The sequence below is a fragment of the Bombina bombina genome, chromosome 9 (genome assembly GCF_027579735.1).
Source record: "Bombina bombina isolate aBomBom1 chromosome 9, aBomBom1.pri, whole genome shotgun sequence".
Taxonomy (NCBI): domain Eukaryota; kingdom Metazoa; phylum Chordata; class Amphibia; order Anura; family Bombinatoridae; genus Bombina; species Bombina bombina.
The window spans coordinates 37,811,492-37,831,873 of NC_069507.1; the positions used below are offsets into that span (position 1 = coordinate 37,811,492).

The window sequence follows — 20,382 nt, forward strand, 5'->3', positions numbered from 1 at the left end:
TAAATATTAATTTTGAACAGTAACTACTCAAATAATTGTCATATTTTCAAAACTTGATAAAAAGGAACAATTGTCCTCAATATTAATTTAAATGAACTACAAGAAAAAGTATTCCATTCTTAATATTTATATTTCTCATTTTAAAATTCTTACAGTGTTAGTGGTCAATGTTCTAAAATAAATCAAACATATTACATTTTACAATCCTGTAATACCTTGCTGAACAAATGCGCCATAAACAATCCATATTGCACTTTGCAAAGTAGACGACGTTGAAGAAGGCGGCTGTGATGAATTTTGTGCTCGAACTGCTTGAATCCTATTTAAGACAAATATCAAGACTCCAACCACTGGTATTACAGATGCGATGCATGCCCACACAGCAAAGTCAAAGGGCGCAAAAAGCGAAAAGATGTTTATTCTTTCTTCTGGTTTCTTGATGAGAATTCCTACTGAATAGTCCAAGTAGCGTTTGCTGAAGTCTACCACACTTTCCCGTTCAGGAGTTATGGTGATTGCTGACAAAGCTATATCTGCCCTCTGAGGAAACATAAAGAAACATGTTAGTTACAGTGAAATAATATTCATATTTATTTAAATCTCTAAACGCACATCTGTATGAAATAATGCAAAGTGAATACATGTCATATTTATCATGTGTTTAAACTATTTTTTTCCCATATGATTATTTTAGTTTTTTTCATCAAAACATCAGATTATTTGTATCTGTCTCCATTGAGATAAACAGTTGAAAACAAAGCTGTTTTTGGTACATTCATAATTACGGTGAATCCATTTCACAATGGGGCCCATTTATCAAGCTCCGAACTCAAGCTCTTCAAACTCGCCAGAAACAGCAGTTATGAAGCAGCGGTCTAAAGACCGCTGATCCATAACCCTGTCTGCCTGCTCTGAGAAGGCGGACAGAAATCGCCGGAATTCAACCCGATCGAGTACACGACCATTGGCCGCGAGTCTGAAGGGGGCGGCGTTGCACCAGCTGCTCTTGTGAGCTGCTGGTGCAATGCTGAATATGGAGAGCGTATTGCTTTCCACATTCAGCGAGGTCTTGCGGACCTGATCCGCACTGTCGGATCAGGTCTGCAAGACCTTCGATAAATTGGCCCCAATATTTGCTTTTGAAGAGATGGAATATTTAAACAATACCTGTTTAAATGTGTGATACAAACAACCAAAGCTTTTTTGTAAAATATTAAGTCTAGTAAATATTGAAGACCTTAGCTCTTTTAGGGGACTAATAAAAATGTAATATGGTAATTTCCGTTGCAATGTCACACACCTTATTTCATAGAAAAAGAGATACATTTTATTTACATAAAAGTGTGCAAAGTATAGTATCTTAAATATTTCTTAAAGAAGTAAGGGCCAGTTTACCAACACATAGGGGCCACATATCAATATTTTAGAAGCATTAAGGGCAGCATTTTAATTTATAGATATTAAACACAGAAATAATATACTTCCTAAACATGCTCAGTGATACAAGGCCAGATTTACCCTCTATCTGTTGTAAATCTATAGCACATATTTTTTGTTCTACTTTTTCACTGGGGCCTCACACATAAAAGCCCATGGAGTGTCAGTTGTCCATCCCTGTCCTAAAGGAATATGTAGGCTTAAACTCTTTTTATTATAAACAACACTAAAATATTTAGACCCTTTCTTATTAGAAGGTCTTTTTTTGCATATCATAGCACAATGAATTACTTTGTTCTTACCTTGTTTATGAGTTCTCCAATCATGCCATTCCATGAACCATTTGGAAGTTTATGTCCATATTTTCCATCAGGTACTTGATAAATCTCATATTTAAAACCCAAGTTTTTAGAAAGAGCATCCAAAACATCTATGCTGAAACCTTTATATCTTCTAGGCTGCCCAAGAATATTTTCTGCCACCATAACAAAAGGTTCTTCCTAAGAAGAACAAAAAAAATCTGAGATTATAGAAAACCATTAATGCCAAATAATTTTCCAATCATGTTTAAGAAAAAAAAAAAACCTGGTACCTGTCTATTTTCTAAATGCCAGACCATATGACTGGATGACATTAATTTCTATGAACTATCAGACCCCCCCCCCCCATTTTTCTTACTGCACTGTCTTAAACATTAAAGAGTCAGTAAAGTAAAAATTAAACTATCATGATTCAGATAGAGCATGCTATTTTTAAACTTTCCAAATGAGTTCTGTTATCAAAGTTGCTTTGTTCACTTGTTGTTTTTGAAGGGCATACCCAGATGGGCTCATGAGCAGCAATGCTTTGCTAGCTGCTGATTGGTGGCTGTAAGTTTATGCCTCGTCATTGGCTCAACAAAGGATAACCAGAGAATAAAGAAAATCTATTAATAGAAGTAAATTATAAAGTTGTTTAAAATTGCGTGCTCTATATGAATAATGAAAGTTTAATTTCAACTATACTGCCTTTTAATTTATATAAATGTATAACTTATCCTGTTAATTGCTAACATTTAAACATGAATTTGGCTCTTTTGGCCACTGAATTTTTATTTTTTATTTTTTGGGAACATATAACACACAAAGGTTTGTGCAACTCCAGATCTTTGTTTGTTGCAATTTCACACTAATAAACAAGGAGCAAAAAAGAGTCAAATACCGCTCCCTCCGACCATATTCAGCATTCATTTAGCAAACAAGTCTACTAACAATATAAGTGAGTTAGCATAACTCATTCCATGTAATAAACTAGACTTGTGATAGGTACAAATGCTCAATTTCAATCTTGTATCCTATTTATCTGAAACATGAAATGTTCCAAAAATATTGAAGATTTTAGGAAGAGGAAAAATAATAATAATAATAATAATAATAATAATAATAATAACAGCAACAATAATAATAATATTAATAATAATAAAAAAAATATATTTATAATAATAATAATAATAATTAAATGATAATGATAAAAATAACAGCAACAATAATAATAACAATAATAACAATTATATATTATTATTATTAATGCTCAGGAGAGGTTATTCAAAGTCTATGCATTTCCCCTTGTAATCTTTACAATGGATTACACAAATTATATGATTCATTAAAATGCTAATAATCTCTATGGGGCCGATTTATCAAGCTCTGTATGGAGCTTGATGCCCCTCGCCGGAAACAGAAGTTATGAAACAGCGGTCTAAAGACCGCTGCTCCATAACTTGTCCGCCTGCTCTGAGGCCGCGGACAGAAATCAACCCAATCGAATACGATTGGGTTGATTGACATCCCCTGCTAGCCACCGATTGGCCGCAAATCTGCAGGGGGCTGCATTGAAGAACTGCTGGCGCACTGATAAATGCTGACAGTGTATGCGGCGGACATGATACATTGTATCATGTCCGTTCGCGCATTAATAAATATACCCCTATGTTTCCATACTTGCATATCTTAGTTGTACTACTTATCGTTTGCAACATCTATTATAAAATTTCTCTTTGAAATAACTTTTACATTAAAAGTAAAAGCCTGAGCAGCTGACAGCAGTGTAACCTTAGAAATCACCAAAGTCAAAAGAACTTTGTCAAGGGTCACTTATTTAGGTGATTTCTTTCAATGAGATTGAAGAGCCTGTCATCTCCTATTCAAGAGGAAAGGAAATGTGTACAAAAAAAGATGAAAATGTTGCAGTGTGTGGCTTTAGCATACCAAGACAGTCACCACTTTCAATGTTATTCCTTGCAGATCAATGTCCAGTCGTTTCTCTTGTAAGCTTCCGTTGAGACCCCTTGTTGAATCCCAGGTTGCCCACTTAAAGAATAATACAAACAAAAGGGAAACAAGTATTAAAGTGATTATATACTGTAGTTAAAAATAAAATTGTTGTTTGCAAATGTATTTACTTATTAAACATGAAAGCCCAAACTGCTTCAAATAATCATTATTCAAAATTAGTAGCCATTACATTATTTATATTTTGTAGAGAGAGGGTGAGAGAGAGAGAGAGAGAGAAAGACATGGTAAATATTCTGTCCTCATTTACTAGGAGCTGTAGCAACATACAAGGGATATTTATGCTGAAAGCTTAATGGTCCACCCTCACCAAAATTGCAGTTTATGTCTCAGAAACATAAGAGTTACTACATCAAAATGTATTTTACCAATACAGATTCATTTTAAAATTTGCTTATAGTTTTACTTTTTATAAATCTGAGCAATAGGGAGCAATATTTTGCTTTTCAGGGTAATGAAAATTGGTTTTGCAAATATCTAATGCAGAGTATTTTAACAAACAAATGTTGGGAAAGCCACTATACTATATACATGATTCTCTATGCTCCACATTTGCAACACACAATGTGCTGATTAATATCTATCTATCTATCTATCTATCTATCTATCTATCTATCTATCATCTTTCTATCTATCTATCTATCTATCTATCATCTTTCTATCTATCTATCTATCTATCTATCTATCTATCTATCTATCTATCTATCATCTATCTATCTATCTATCTATCTATCTATCTATCTTCTATCTATCTATCTATCTATATATCTATCTATATATCATCTATCTATTTATCTATCTATCTAACCAAGCCAATCTAATTTAGCTAACTGAGAAATCATCTTGAGCCAATCACATGAGGCATCTATGTGCAGCTACCAATCAGAAGCTACTGAGCCTATCTAGATATGCTTTTCAGGAAAGAATATCAAGAGAATGAAGCAAATTAGATAATTGAAGTAAATTAGAAAGATGTTTAAAATGGTGTTCTCTATCTAAATTATGAAAGAAAAAAATTTGGTTTAATGTCCCTTTAAGTCAGTTAGAAGTAAAGTGCATTAATATGTGACTGACATTCAGAAGATTGGACTAATCACATTTTTTACAAATTGAGAACTTAGCTAGTTATATATGCACATTCACAAATACAATTCTTGAAATTTTGTGCAAGAGACCAGTCTGTGTAGATTTAATAAACAGAGACAGCTAAATTATCATGGTGCATGATATTAGATTTTTACTTATGGCACCATCACCTCTAAAGCTAATTAAAATGGATTTGACTTAAAGGGACACTAAACACAATTTTTTTCTTTAATGATTCAGATAGAGCATGCAATTTTAAGCAACTTTTTAATTTACTCCTATTATCAATTTGTCTTCATTCTCTTGCTATCTTTATTTAAAAAGCAGGAATGTGATGTGATGCATAGGAGCTGGCCCATTTTTGGTTGACAACCAGGGTTATGCTTGCTTATTGGTGGGTAAATGTCAGCCTCCAATAAGCAAGCGCTATCCATGGTGCTAAACCTAAAATGGACTGGCTGCTAAGATTTACATTCATGATTTTCAAATAAAGATAGCAAGAGAACAAAGAACAATTGATAATAGGAATAAATTACAAAGTTGCTTAAAATTGCATGCTCTATCTGAATCGTAAAAGAAAAAAAATTGGCTTCAGTGCCCCTTTAAGTTAGTATTTAAAGACTTCGAATAATATATTTGAATAAAAATAATCTGTTTAACATGATCTATTTAAAAAAAATAATTATTAATCTATTCTAATATAGGGGCCAATTTATCAAGTGTCTAATATAGGGGCCGATTTATCAAGCATACGCTGTCGGCATTTGTTATTGAACAAGCAGTTCTGGTGAACTGCTTGTGCAATGCCAACCCCTGCAGACCACTCACAGGGGGTATCAATCAACCCAATCGTATGAGATCGAACGGATTGATGTTCGCAGCCTCAGAGGCAGCGGACGAGTTAAGGAGCAGTGGAAACAGGGGTATACGGCCCAATTTGGGCCGTGACCAATCGGCCCCATGGAGTACAATCTTAAAATCATATAGAGTCTGCTGAAAAACATCAACAGATTTAAATTGAATTCCTAATTGCGACCAAAAAGAGACAAGCTGATATTATATCCATAAAAGACTGATATTGATCTAAAGAGTTGAATAATTTTTCTTTAGAGTGTGCTGTTTTATGAGATAGATTAATCTAGAAATATTAAAATTGGATCAAAGTTTGATTAAGCATTCTTGGGAGGTGAATCACAAAAAGTGATATTTATCTAACCTAAGAGAAACATATTTACTTGTTTAATATAGCTCAAAAATAAATTCACAACTTTTTTATGGTTTGGATATTAATGTAAAAGCCAAACAGAATGTAACATTGTTATTGAAAAGTATAACAGCTGAGGCACATATATTAAGTTCACAGAGATTATTAAAGCTTTTAATAAAAATATAAGCAGCTTGGGTTTTTAAATAGTAATTTCAAGATATGTAAATTTAGCTAAAAAAATTGAACAATTAGCTAGTGATACTCATGTAGTTGAGCTGAAAAAACTTGTGGGTCTGCTTAATTTGGTACGCTACTGTTACTCTAACACTAATATCCTCTTTGATATGCATAGTGTACATTTTTCTTATTAGCAATGTATTTTCCCCCTATATACTGAAGAGTGCAATGTAACCTGCTATATATAGCAGTATGACAAGTGGATTTATGAGTGCATCAACTGTTAAATATATCTAAAGAAAAAAATGAAAGGAATAGTACTAAACACATTAGGCACACCGATTCTCTCACTAAATATGATGATAAGCAAATCTCCTTATAATGTTCACTAAATATGGAGCAATTTGATTGGGCAAATTCCACAGACCAAATAATCATATATTTTAGATGGGTGTTAAGCAAAGAAAAATTTAACACCCATCTAAAATATAAAAAAGTGATTCATTTTTTATTTTTTTTAAATTAAACAAATTCATAGCTTTGTTTCTGGCCCATACAATCCCCATACAATGTAGATGTTAAACATATTGAAACACTTGTTATTTTATTTGTGTTTCTACATTAAATGAATCCTTGGTTATTAGGAACAGAAAGAAAATTCTTTTTTTTTATAAAAAAAACAACAACTACAAAAACTGTGGATAAATGAGGGAAAATGTGATACTGCTGCCTTTAAATACAGCAAAATGTAAGAGTGAATATATTTGTAACTTTCAAAAGCATTAAGAACACATGAAATCAAAAACTGTTACAAAAAATATATCAGTGTATAGCTTGAATAGAAAACCATGGTGTTGTTCCGCAAGTCTCTCTGTAAATATGTAAGTGCCTCATTAATGTTTAGCTTTTGGTAGCTAAATAATATTTCTGGAGCTCAGTATTAATAAAAGTGCCATTTTGTTCCATATAACTGAAATAATTTATATTTAATACTGCTTCCAAAATGTAATTATTCTGAGAAAGTAAAAACTGCCATGTGATGGCATAAACCTAAGAAAGAGTGCTATTTTTACAGCAATTGACACCACAAACTTCATAATTTGTTGCAGAATTTTGTTCTACGCATTGTTCTTCAAATTGTCTATCATTTTGAGCATAGAGCAGCATTTAAACATAGTATTTTGATCAAACATATAAATAAAGAAGCTGTGTACAGTCATATTGAAGCTAATGATCATTGGCTAATAGGTCTTTCTTTCTCATACTCATTAGCTGACAGGTCCAGATATCAGTCAATAACCATCAGTAGGATGAATATATCAGCCAATGACCATTAGCAAGAAGAATATATCAGCCAATGAGGCCAATTATCAAACGTCTGTCGGACCTGATCCGACAGTACGGATCAGGTCCGACAGACATCACTGAATGCGGAGAGCAATACGCTCTCTGTATTCAGCATTGCACCAGCAGATCTTGTGAGCTGTTGGTGCAACGCCGCACCCTGCTGACTCGCAGCCAATCGGCCACCAGCAGGGGGGGGTCAATCAACCTGATCATATTTGATCGGGTTGAATTGTGGCAATCTCTGTCCACCTCATCAGAGCAGGCGGACAGGGTTATGGAGCAGCGGTCTTTAGACCCCTGCTTCATAACTGCTGTTTCTGGCGAGTCACGGGCCCTCAAGCTCCATTCGGAGCTTGATAAATGGGCCTCATAGATAGGCTGACCATATTGCCGCTTTAAAAAGGGACACATATTAAAAATACATATGTCAGGGCTGTTTAAAGAAATGGTTTTGTACAAGAACCCTCACATATGTATTTTTCATATGTGTTCCTTTTTAAAGCGGCGATATTGTCATAGACCATTAGCAGGAAGAATTCATCAGCCAATGACCATTAGCAGAAAGAATATATCAGCCAATGAACATGAATATAAAGTATGTATATTACTAAAACAGAAGTATTTATTTTAGTTAAATGTAAGGAGTACAAAGAAAGAGAACAAAGGGGGAAAAACTCCTAATAACTATATTTTAATGTAAGATTGAAACAAACTTTATCAATATAGTCCACAAATGTATCTTTTTACCATAAAACTTTGACAACTTAACCACCTACAAAAATGTCTATTACATTTACATGTGTTTTTTTTTTTAATTATATGATAAATTCATTACACATTTCTGTGGATGATTTAGTTGTCACAGTGTGGTTTTATTGCAAAAACAAATTAGAGTAATTAGATACTATGAAGAGCATTTAATGTCACAAAATGACAATTTCAGTCAAGAGTTATTTAAAAAAAGAAAATATAATAAAATAAAGATACAGTTAATTGTATACCTCTCTTTATTTGGTCTCACAACTTTCACTCTTTGATTTATGACAATGTTTTGATGTTACATCAATGTTCTATTTTTCAGCAGGGTAGATAAAAAATCTATTGGCTAGATTACGAGTTTTGCGTTAGGCTTAAAAAGCAGCGTTGGCCGGTCCCAACTCTGCTTTTTAAAGCCCGCTGGTATTACGAGTCTTGAAGGTACAGGTGTACCGCTCACTTTTTTGGTCAGACTCGGAAATACCGCAAATCCACTTACGTCAATTGTGTATCCAATTTTTTCAATGGGGCTTGCATAGCGCCGGTATTACAAGTCTGACAAAAAGTGAGCGGTAGACCCTCTTCTGTCAAGACTGGTACCGCATTTAAAAGTCAGTATTTAAGAGTTTTACACTACAACTCCGTAGCATAAAACTCTTAACTAAAGTGCTAAAAAGTACACTAACACCCATAAACTACCTATTAACCTCTAAACCGTTGCCCCCCCCACATCGCAAACACTTAAATAAAAAATGTAACCCCTAATCTGCCGAACCGGACATCACCGCCACTATAATAAATATATTAACCACTTAACCGCCGCACTCCCGCCTCGCAAACACTAGTTAATCTGCCATCCCTAACATCGCCGACACCTACCTACATTTATTAACCCCTAATCTGCCGCCTCAAACGTCGCCACCTCTATATTAAAGTTATTAACCCCTTAATCTAAGTCTAACCCTAACCCCCCACTAACTTAAATATAATTTAAATAAATATAAATAAAATAACTATCATTAACTAAATTATTCCTATTTAAAACTAAATACTTACCTGTAAAATAAACCCTAAGCTAGCTACAATATAACTAATAGTTACATTGTATCTAGCTTAGGGTTTATTTTTATTTTACACGCAAGTTTGTATTTATTTTAACTATGTAGAATAGTTATTAAATAGTTATTAACTATTTAATAACTACCTTGCTAAAATAAAGACAAAAGTACCTGTAAAATAAAACCTAACCTAAGTTACAATTACACCTAACACTACCACTATAATTAAGTTATAGCTGGCATTCTATTGGCTGTTCCAATCAGCCAATAGAATGCAAGCTCAATCCTATTGGCTGATTGCATCAGCCAATAGGATTTTTTCTACCCTAATTCCGATTGGCTGATAGAATTTTATCAGCCAATCGGAATTGAAGGGACGCCATCTTGGATGACGTCACTTAAAGGTACCGTCATTTAGTAAGAAGACTCCGGATGAAGAGGATACTCCACGTCGGATGTCTTGAAGATGGACCCGCTCCGCGCTGGATTGATGAAGATAGACGATGCCGTCTGGATGAAGACTTCTGCCCGTCTGGAGGACCACGTCTGCCCAGCTTGGATGAAAACTTCTGCCCGTCTGGAGGACCACTTCTGCCCAGTTGGATGAAGATGTCTCCCGGTAGGGTGATCTTCAGGGTGTTAGTGTTAGGTTTTTTTAAAGAGGGAATTGGGTAGGTTTTAGAGTAGGGTTGGTTGTGTGAGTGGTGGGTTTTAATGTTGGGGGGGTTTGTATTTTTTTACAGGTAAAAGAGCTGAAAAAAGGCCTATTTGTAATTTAGTGTAGGGTAGGGCTTTTTTTATTTTGGGGGGGGGGTATTTTGTTAGGGGGATTAGATTAGGTGTAATTAGTTTAAAAATCTTGTAATTTTTTATTATTTTCTGTAATTTAGTGTTTGTTTTTTTGTACTTTAGATAATTTTATTTAATTTAGTTAATTTATTTAATTATAGTGTAGTGTTTGGTGTAATTGTAATTTAGGTTAGGTTTTATTTTACAGGTACTTTTGTCTTTATTTTAGCTAGGTAGTTATTAAATAGTTAATAACTATTTAGTAACTATTGTACCTAGTTAAAATAAATACAAACTTGCCTGTGAAATAAAAATAAAACCTAAGATAGATACAATATAACTATTAGTTATATTGTAGCTAGCGTAGGGTTAAATTTATAGGTAAGTATTTAGTTTTAAATAGGAATAATTTAGTTAATGATAGGAATTTTATTTATATTTATTTAAATTATATTGCAGTTAGGGGGGGTTAGGGTTAGACTTAGGTTTAGGGGTTAATAACTTTAATATAGTGGCGGCGACGTTGGGGGCGGCAGATTAGGGGTTAATAAATAGTATATAAGTGTCGGCGATGTTGGGGGCAGCAGATTAGGGGTATAATATAATGTAGGTGGCGGCGGTATCCGGAGCGGCAGATTAGGGGTTAATAATATAATGTAGGTGGCGGCGATGTCGGGCGGCAGATTAGGGGTTAATAAGTGTAAGATTAGGGGTTTTTAGACTTGTGGTTCATGTTAGGGTGTTAGGTGTAAACATAACTTTTGTTTCCCCATAGGAATCAATGGGGCTGCATTAGGAACTTTACGTTACTTTTTTGCAGGTGTTAGGTATTTTTCAGCCAGCTCTCCCCCATTGATTCCTATGGGGAATTCGTGCACGAGCACGTTCAGCCAGCTCACCGCTAACGTAAGCAGCGCTGGTATTGAGGTGAGATGTGGAGCAAAATGTTGCTATATGATCACTTTTTTGCGGTTAACGCCGGGTTTGGAAAAACCTGTAATACCAGAGCTGTCTGTGAGCGGTGAGCATAAACTGCTCGTTAGCACCGCATAGCCTCTAACGCAAAACTTGTAATCTAGCAGTATGAATTTTAAGTGCAGAAAAAACTTGCTCAGAAACTAGCCTGCATTTTCCAGGTCAGTCCTAGATATTGTCCTCCTTTCTCAGTGCATAATCCCTTGATTTTGTCTCACATTCCACACAGTTGCCCATAGGGAGGATCTTGGCAATATCTCAGTAATGGACTGACCATGTACTTTGAAACTTCTCTCTATCCTGTGTCACTCACCGTGATTTTCAGAGCATAACTGAAGCTAAGTATATAAATTGTTTATTCTCTTTTCTCATTGCAACCAGTTGTAAACATGAAAACTGTACAATCCCATAATTCCTTTGGGCTAAAATTATTTGTTGTACCCTAGAACACAGTTTGAAACAGTATCTAAGTCTCTTGCACTAGAAACGTAGAAAAATAAAATAATTAATTTAATGAATGGTCACCTGTGAATTTCCTACAGTTTACAAATCAGTCTGAATAATGCAATAGCTAATATTTTGTGCAATTTATATTGATTGTTTTATAGGCCAAGCTATGGTCGTCTTTAATTCTACTGCTCCAAAATGTACTTGGATTTAAAAAAAAAAATAATGTTTGGAACTAAGTACTGGTAACTGAATACCATTATTTTCAAATAACATGAAAGCCTCAAAGAAAATCAAAGCATAGTTTGAAGAGAAAATCATGGTATTGTGAAGCAAGCGTCACAAGGTGTGAATACATAAGTGTCTCGTCAGTCTTTTGCTATTAGCAGTGGGATGACATTTTACAAGCTTAGTAGTACCAAAAGAATATATATTTTTTAAAATATTTAATATATATTACAAAAATATGTTGTAAATATTGTCACAAAGTAAAAAATCAATTTGTGAATTAATGTAAGGTTTGTACAAGAAGCAGTCCTTAGTCATATAAGGGCCATCTGTGATGTGTTTTACATTGCCTGAAAAACATAATAAGCAAAATATGTCACATTTAGGGCTCCATTTACCAAGCTGATCTCCTGTGATGCAGGACTAATATTTTTTAAATCTCTCCATCACCTCTGAGCTGGCAATTTAAAATCACCCCAGACTAATTAAATCAGGGTGATTGACAGCCTGTGCATTTATGCAATTGGTTGCTTAAGAGCAAGGGGTGGAATTGCACAGCATTTCATATAATATAAATGCATTCAGCATAATGATGTCTGATCACAGCTACCATGGACGGTCAGGTTCACCGGTAGAAATATTTTCAAACATACAATTTTAGAAAAACTGTTGATAGGATTAACACTCTCTAATTTCTGTTTACTATTGGACCAAATAATTAGTGGCGTCCATCTTAGGAGCCATCGCCTTCACCTCTGAGCTGGAGAAGAGCAGGGCAGTGGTCATGTGACATGATTGAGAGGCCCTTCCCCTAAACTTTCAGTTATACAAATGGAGAAGATGGGCAGCAACCTAAAGAAGTTGTTCCACAAGAGTTGGTTGGATTATCCCTCAAGTAAGCCACTTCCCAAAGAATGTATGTAACAACTCCACCAATAGTGCATTATATCTTTTTTTCTTTCTAAGTATTGTATCAAGTACACTTCTATGAGGATATTGGTTTACCTGCTGGTTTACTCTTTATTTCCCACAACAAAGAGCTTTGTCATCTCCTGAAGAGACCTTTCATATAAGCCTATGAACACATATTTAATTAAATAAAGCACTGTAACATCTGTCTAAGAGAAATGGAACAGAATCTTCCACCATATGCAATTTAAGCACCCAATACAGTGCATTAAATCTAGCAGGTTAAAATTTTGGGAAATTGAGCAATTTTATAGTAGAAAATGGTAATTCAATTTATTAAGATTTATTATAGATACATGAAACCACACATTTTTCTTTCATGATTCAGGGTGTACAATGAATAATAATCATTAAAAAAGAACAGTTTTCCAATTGACTTTTATATAGGATGACTTTGATCCTATGGTAGTCTTTGTTGAGGAGAATATCTTGTTAGGTAGTGTGCACATATTTGGAGAACTATATGGCTGCAGTTTTTCAAGAATGCTTTAACAATGTTATACATTGTGCAAACACTGCTTCCATGTAGTATTTAAAAGCATTCTTGAAAAACTGCTCCCATATAGATCTCCAGACTTGTGCACAGTACCTGCCTAAGAATTCTCTTCAACAAAAAATACCATAAGTTTGAAGTAAATTCCATAATAGAAGTAAAATAGAATTTTTTTACAACTTGTATGGAGTTCCATGTCTCTCAGAAAGGTACAATGGACAATTACTTTTCTTTCTTTTTTTTACATTCAAATTGTTCTTCATTTATACATTTGACAAAATCTAATTTGCTAGATCTTGTTCTTACTGCAATACTACTTAGCTTTAACAATATATTGCTACTTACCTATAACAATGTGTTTGACTGTCCAAAAAAGGGTTAGTTATGGAGTGGCAAAACACTTCTCTAAAAGTAAACACAAGTGGTGACTTGTGGCTATGTACATATGCTGCTTATTATTGGCTCATCAGCTATGTTTGTATCATGATTAGCAGTGTATTGAGTATAACTTATTGGGGTAGATTTTCATACTCCACGCGGACATGATTCGCTATAGCAAATCATGTCTGCCCTGCATCGCTAAATGCCGACAGCATACACTATCGGCATTTAACATTGCACAAGCAGTTCTGGTAAACTGCTTGTGCAATGCCACCCCCTGCAGATTTGCGGCCAATCGGCCGCTAGCAGGGGGTGTCAATCACCCCGATCGAATATGATCGGGTGGATTGCTGTCCCCCTCCACAAAGCTGTAGGAATGAGTTAAGGAGCAGCGGTCCTTAATCGTTACATTGGGGCACATCCAAACCAGTGTTTCCTCTAAGGCCAAAATTTTGTGAGCAGCCCAGCAGTGAAACAGTGAATTAGTGAACCACACCCTGAAGTTAGCAAACACTACACAATGCATACAGCAAGGTATGGTTAACTTATTAACTGTTTCACTTCGGGGCTGCTCACAAAATCTGGCCTTAGAGGGAACACTGATTCAAACCGTGATAAATTGGCCCCATAGTGCAAGAAGATAAATGAAAGTATTTTAATATTGATATTTTATGTTCCTTTACTTTCCAAAATGTATAAATCCAAACTATTTATTTTAATGTATTATATCCTATATAACAATTTTATCTGGTTTTAAAATAAATACTGGCTAAACAAACTAACACCTAGATTTAGAGTTCTGTGTTAGCCGTCAAAAGCAGCGTTAAGGGTTCCTAACTCTGCTTTTGGCTGCCCTCCTGGTATTTAGAGTCAGGCAGGAAAGTGTCTACCGCTCACTTTCAAGCTGCGACTTTTCCATACCGCAGATCCCCTTACGCCAATTGCGTATCCTATCTTTTCAATGGGATCTTCCTAATGCCGGTATTTAGAGTCTTGGCTGAAGTGAGCGGTAGAGCCTCTACCGACAACACTCCAGCCGCAAAAAAAGTCAGTAGTTAAGAGCTTTATGGGCTAACGCCGGTTTCTAAAGCTCTTAACTACAGTGCTCTAAAGTACACTAACACCCATAAACTACCTATGTACCCCTAAACCGAGGCCCCCCCACATCGCCGCCACTTTAATAATTTTTTTTAACCCCTAATCTGCCGACTGCACACCGCCGCCACCTACATTATCCCTATGAACCCCCAATCTGCTTCCCCTAACATCGCCGACACCTACATAATATTTATTAACCCCTAATCTGCCCCCCCCAACGTCGCCGCTACCTAACTACACTTATTAACCCCTAATCTGCCGACCGGACCTTGCCAACACTATAATAAATGTATTAACCCCTAAACCGCCGCACTCCCGCCTCGCAAACACTATAATAAATAGTATTAACCCCTAATCTGCCCCCACGTTGCCGCCACCTAACTTCAAGTATTAACCCCTAATCTGCCGACCGGACCTCACCACTACTCTAATAAATGTATTAACCCCTAAAGCTAAGTCTAACCCTAACCCTAACAGCCCCCTAAGTTAAATATAATTTTAATCTAACAAAATAAATTAAATCTTATTAACGACAGTATTCCTATTTAAAACTAAATACTTACCTGTAAAATAAACCCTTATATAGCTACAATATAACGAATAATTATATTGTAGCTCTTTTAGGATTTATATTTATTTTTCAGGCAATTTTGTATTTATTTTAACTAGGTACAATAGCTATTAAATAGTTATTAACTATTTAATAGCTACCTAGTTAAAATAATTACAAAATTATCTGTAAAATAAATCCTAACCTAAGTTACAATTAAACCTAACACTACACTATCAATAAATTAATTAAATAAATTACCTCCAATTACATACAGTTAAATAAACTAAACTAAATTACAAAAAAAAAACCCACTAAATTACAAAAAATAAAAAAGATTACAAGAATATTAGGCTAATTACACCTACTCTAAGCTCCCTAATAAAATAAAAAAGCCCCCCAAAATAATAAAGGTCCCTACCCTATTCTAAATTAAAAAGTAACCAGCTCTTTTACCAGCCCTTAAAAGGGCTTTTGCAGGGCATGCACCTAAGTAATCAGCTCTTTTGCCTGTAAAAAAAATATACAACCCCCCCCAACATTAAAACCCACCACCCACATACCCCTACTCTAACCCAACCCCCCCTTAAATAAACCTAACACTACCGCCCTGAAGATCTCCCTACCTTGAGTCGTCTTCACCCAGCCGGGCACCGATGGACCAAAAGAGTACATCCGGAGCGGCAGAAGTCTTCATCCTATCCGGGCAGAAGAGGACATCTGGACCGGCAGACATCTTCATCCAAGCGGCATCTTCCATCTTCATCCATCCAGAGCGGAGCCATCTTCTTCCAGCCGACGCAGATCCATACTCTTCAACCGACGCCTACTCGCCGAATGAAGGTTCCTTTAAATGACGTCATCCAAGATGACGTCCCTCAAATTCCGATTGGCTGATAGGATTCTTTCAGCCAATCGGAATTAAGGTAGGAAAAATCGGATTGGCTGATCCAATCAGCCAATCCGATTTAGCTTGAATTCTATTGGCTGATCGGAACAGCCAATAGAATGCGAGCTCAATCTGATTGGCTGATTGGATCAGCCAATCGGATTGAACTTGAATCTGATTGGCTGATTTAATCAGCCAATCAGATTTTTCCTACCTTAATTCCGATTGGCTGATAGAATCCTATCAGCCAATCGGAATTCGAGGGATGCCATCTTGGATGACGTGATTTAAAGGAACCTTCATTCGGCGAGTATGCGTCGGTTGAAGAGGATGGATCCGCGTCGGCTGGAAGAAGATGGCTCCGCTCTGCTCCGGATGGATGAAGATAGAAGATGCCACTTGAATGAAGATGTCTGCCGGTCCGGATGTCCTCTTCTGCACTGATAGGATGAAGACTTCTGCTGCTCCGGATGTCCTCTTTTGGTCTATCGGTGCCCGGCTGGGTGAACACGACTCAAGGTAGGGAGAGCTTCAGGGGGGTAGTGTTAGGTTTATTTAAGAGGGGTTTGGGTTACAGTAGGGGTATGTGGGTGGTGGGTTTTAATGTTGGGGGGGTTGTATTTTTTTTTACAGGCAAAAGAGCTGATTACTTAGGGGCATGCCCCGCAAAAAAAGCCCTTTTAAGGGCTGGTAAAAGAGCTGGTTACTTTTTAATTTAGAATAAGGAAAGGACCTTTATTATTTTTTTTTATTTTTATTTTATTAGGGGGCTTAGAGTAGGTGTAATTAGCCTAATATTCTTGTAATCTTTTTTTATTTTTTGTAATTTAGTGTTTTTTGTTTTTTGTAATTTAGTTTAGTTTATTTAATTGTATGTAATTGGAGGTAATTTATTTAATTAATTTATTGATAGTGTAGTGTTAAGTTTAATTGTAACTTAGGTTAGGATTTATTTTACAGGTAATTTTGTAATTATTTTAACTAGGTAGCTATTAAATAGTTAATAACTATTTAATAGCTATTGTACATAGTTAAAATAAATACAAAGTTGCCTGTAAAATAAGTATAAATCCTAAAAGAGCTACAATATAATTATTTGTTATATTGTAGCTATATTAGGGTTTATTTTACAGGTAAGTATTTAGTTTTAAATAGGAATACTTTAGTTAATAAGATTTAATTTATTTTGTTAGATTAAAATTATATTTAACTTAGGGGGGTGTTAGGGTTAGACTTAGCTTTAGGGGTTTATACATTTATTAGAGTAGCGGCGAGGTCCAGTCGGCAGATTAGGGGTTAATACTTGCAGTTAGGTGGCAACGACATTGGTGGGGGGGCAGATTAGGGGTTAATACTATTTATTATAGGGTTTGCGAGGCGGAAGTGCGGTGGTTTAGGGGTTAATAACTTTATTAGAGTAGCGGCGAGGTCCAGTCAGCAGATTAGGGGTTAATAAGTGTAGGTAAGGTAGCGGCAACATTGGGGGGGGCAGATTAGGCGTTAATAAATATAATATAGGGGTCAGCGATGTTAGGGGCAGCAGATTAGGGGTACATAGGTATAATGTAGGTTGCGGCATTGTCCGGAGCGGCAGATTAGGGGTTAATAGTATAATGCAGGTGTCAGCGATAGCGGGGGCGGCAGATTAGGGGTTAATGAGTGTAGGGTTAGGGGTGTTTAGACTCAGGATTCATGTTAGGGTGTTAGGTGCAGACTTAGAAAGTGTTCCCCATAGGAAACAATGGGGCTGCGTTGGGAGCTTAATGCTGCTTTTTTTCATCCCAAACTGCCCCATTGTTTCCTATGGGGGAATCGTGCACGAGCACGTTTTGCCATCTTACCGCTACCGTAAGCAACGCTGGTATTGAGGTTTGAAGTGGTGGTACATTCGGCTCAACGCACCCTTTTTGGAGCCTAACGCAGCCCTTCAGACAACTCTAAATACCAGCGTTGTCTTAAGGGTGCGTTGGGAAAAAAAGCTGCGTTAGCTACGTGGGTCTTTACCGACAAAACTCTAAATCTAGGCGTATGTATCACCATTATTCATTTTGTTTTCTAAACTATAAAATTAATAACTGACAAAAATATATCATTTTGGTACTTCGTTGAACAAATATTGAAAAAGCCAGATAAATTAAATATATCAAAAAGTCCCAGCAAGTAACAGAAAAAAACAAAATGTCAAGAAAATGTTATGGTCATCTCTGTTTCAAATGAACCATAAATTTATATTCAGCTTTTCATCTCCGAGTGGGATTTTTTTTTTTCTTTTCAGTTCATCGTTGAAAACTAAGACCAGAAATCTGTGATGAGATCTGAAAAGATTGAAAACAATGACATGATCTGCTTTACAGATTTCATGTGCCAATTCTATTTCCACAGATCATTTCATTTATACATTAGAATGTCAAGTTCGGACCATAAATGACTCTTAGAGGCAACCGTTTATTTAAAGCATTCGTACATTTACAGGTCAGAATGCCACATTTGACAGTTGATCTGTTTCATAGAGTTGTTGGAAAGAAAAAAAAAATCTAATTTCGAATACTGAGACCAAAGAATATAATATATAATATACTGTATATGTATCATAAGGCAGACACAGGACACTCTAGATAATGATTTTCAGTACAGACAGAGGCGAATATGAGATTTGTGTTTTAAAGGGACAGAAATATGTAAAAAGTATATTTGAATATATATAAATTGGGCAGAAAGAAGCTACTCCCTGCCTAAGAATTCTCTTTAACAAAGAATACCATAAGATTGAAGTAAATTCCTTAATAGAAGTGAAATGGAAACTGTTTAAAACTTGTATGGAGTTCCATGTCTCTAAGAAAGGTACAATGGGCAATTACTTTTCTTTTTTTTTACATTAAAATTGTTCTTCATTTATATATTTGACAAAATCTAATTTGTTAGATCTTGTTCTTACTGCAATACTAATTAGCTTTAACAATATATTGCTACCTACCTATAACAATGTGTTTGACTCCCCAAAAAAGGGTTAGTTCTGGAGTGGCAAAACAACACAAGTGATGACTGGTGTCTATGTACATATGCTGCTTATTATTGGCTCATCAGCTATGTTTGTATCAGGATCAGCAGTGTATTGAGTATAACTTATTGGGGTAGATTTTCATACTCCACGCGGACATGATTCGCTATAGCAAATCATGTTCGCCTTGCATTGCTAAATGCCGACAGCATACGTTGTTGGCATTAAAAATTGCACAAGCAGTTCTGGTGAGCTGCTTGTGCAATGTCACCCCCTGCAGATTTGCGGCTAATCAGCCGCTAGCAGGCGGTGTCAATCAACCCGATCGTATACGATCGGGTGGATTGCTGTCCGCCGCCTCAAAGCTGGCGGAACAAGTTAAGGAGCAGCGATCTTAAGACCGCTGCTTCTTAACTCTTGTTTCCGGTGAGCCTAAAGGCTCGTGCAGAAACAGTTACATTGGGGAACATCCAAACCGTGATAAATCGGCCCCATAGTGCAAGAAGAAAATGCTCTAATGAATTAGAGTATTTTAATATTGATATTTTATGTTCATTTACTTTCCAAAATGTATAAATCCAAACTATTTATTTTAATGTATTATATCCTATATAACATTTTTATCTGGTTTTAAAATAGATACTGGCTAAATGAACTAAGTATCACCATTATTCATTTTGTTTTCTAAACTATAAAATGAATAACTAACAAAAATATATCATTTTGGTACTTCGTTGAACAAATATTGAAAAAAACAGATAAAGTAAATATATCAAAAAGTCCCAGCAAGTAACAGAAAAAAACAAAATGTCAAGAAAATGTTATGGTCATCTCTGTTTCAAATGAACCATAAATTTATATTCAGCTTTTCATCTCCGAGTGGGATTTTTTTTTTTTTTTCAGTTCATCATTGAAAACTAAGACCAGAAATCTGTGAATAGACCTGAAAAGATTGAAAACAATGACATGATCTGCTTTACAGATTTCATGTGCCAATTCTATTTCCACAGATCATTTCATTTATACATTAGAATGTCAAGTTCGGACCATAAATGACTCTTAGAGGCAACCGTTTATTTAAAGCATTCGTACATTTACAGGTCAGAATGCCACATTTGACAGTTGATCTGTTTCATAGAGTTGTTGGAAAGAAAAAAAAAATCTAAT

General features: G+C 35.5%; 1 protein-coding gene across 1 annotated transcript in view; it reads right to left on the reverse strand.

The window, feature by feature from the left end:
• Positions 1 to 20,382, reverse strand: part of GRID1 (glutamate ionotropic receptor delta type subunit 1) — a 1,251,691-nt gene that overhangs the window by 163,536 nt on the left and 1,067,773 nt on the right. The window contains exons 9-11 of the mRNA XM_053692039.1: positions 3,684 to 3,785; positions 1,740 to 1,937; positions 216 to 540 (exon numbers count right to left, since the gene is read on the reverse strand). Of these exons, the coding sequence (XP_053548014.1) occupies positions 216 to 540; positions 1,740 to 1,937; positions 3,684 to 3,785 (625 nt within the window). The remainder of the gene's footprint in view (positions 1 to 215; positions 541 to 1,739; positions 1,938 to 3,683; positions 3,786 to 20,382) is intronic.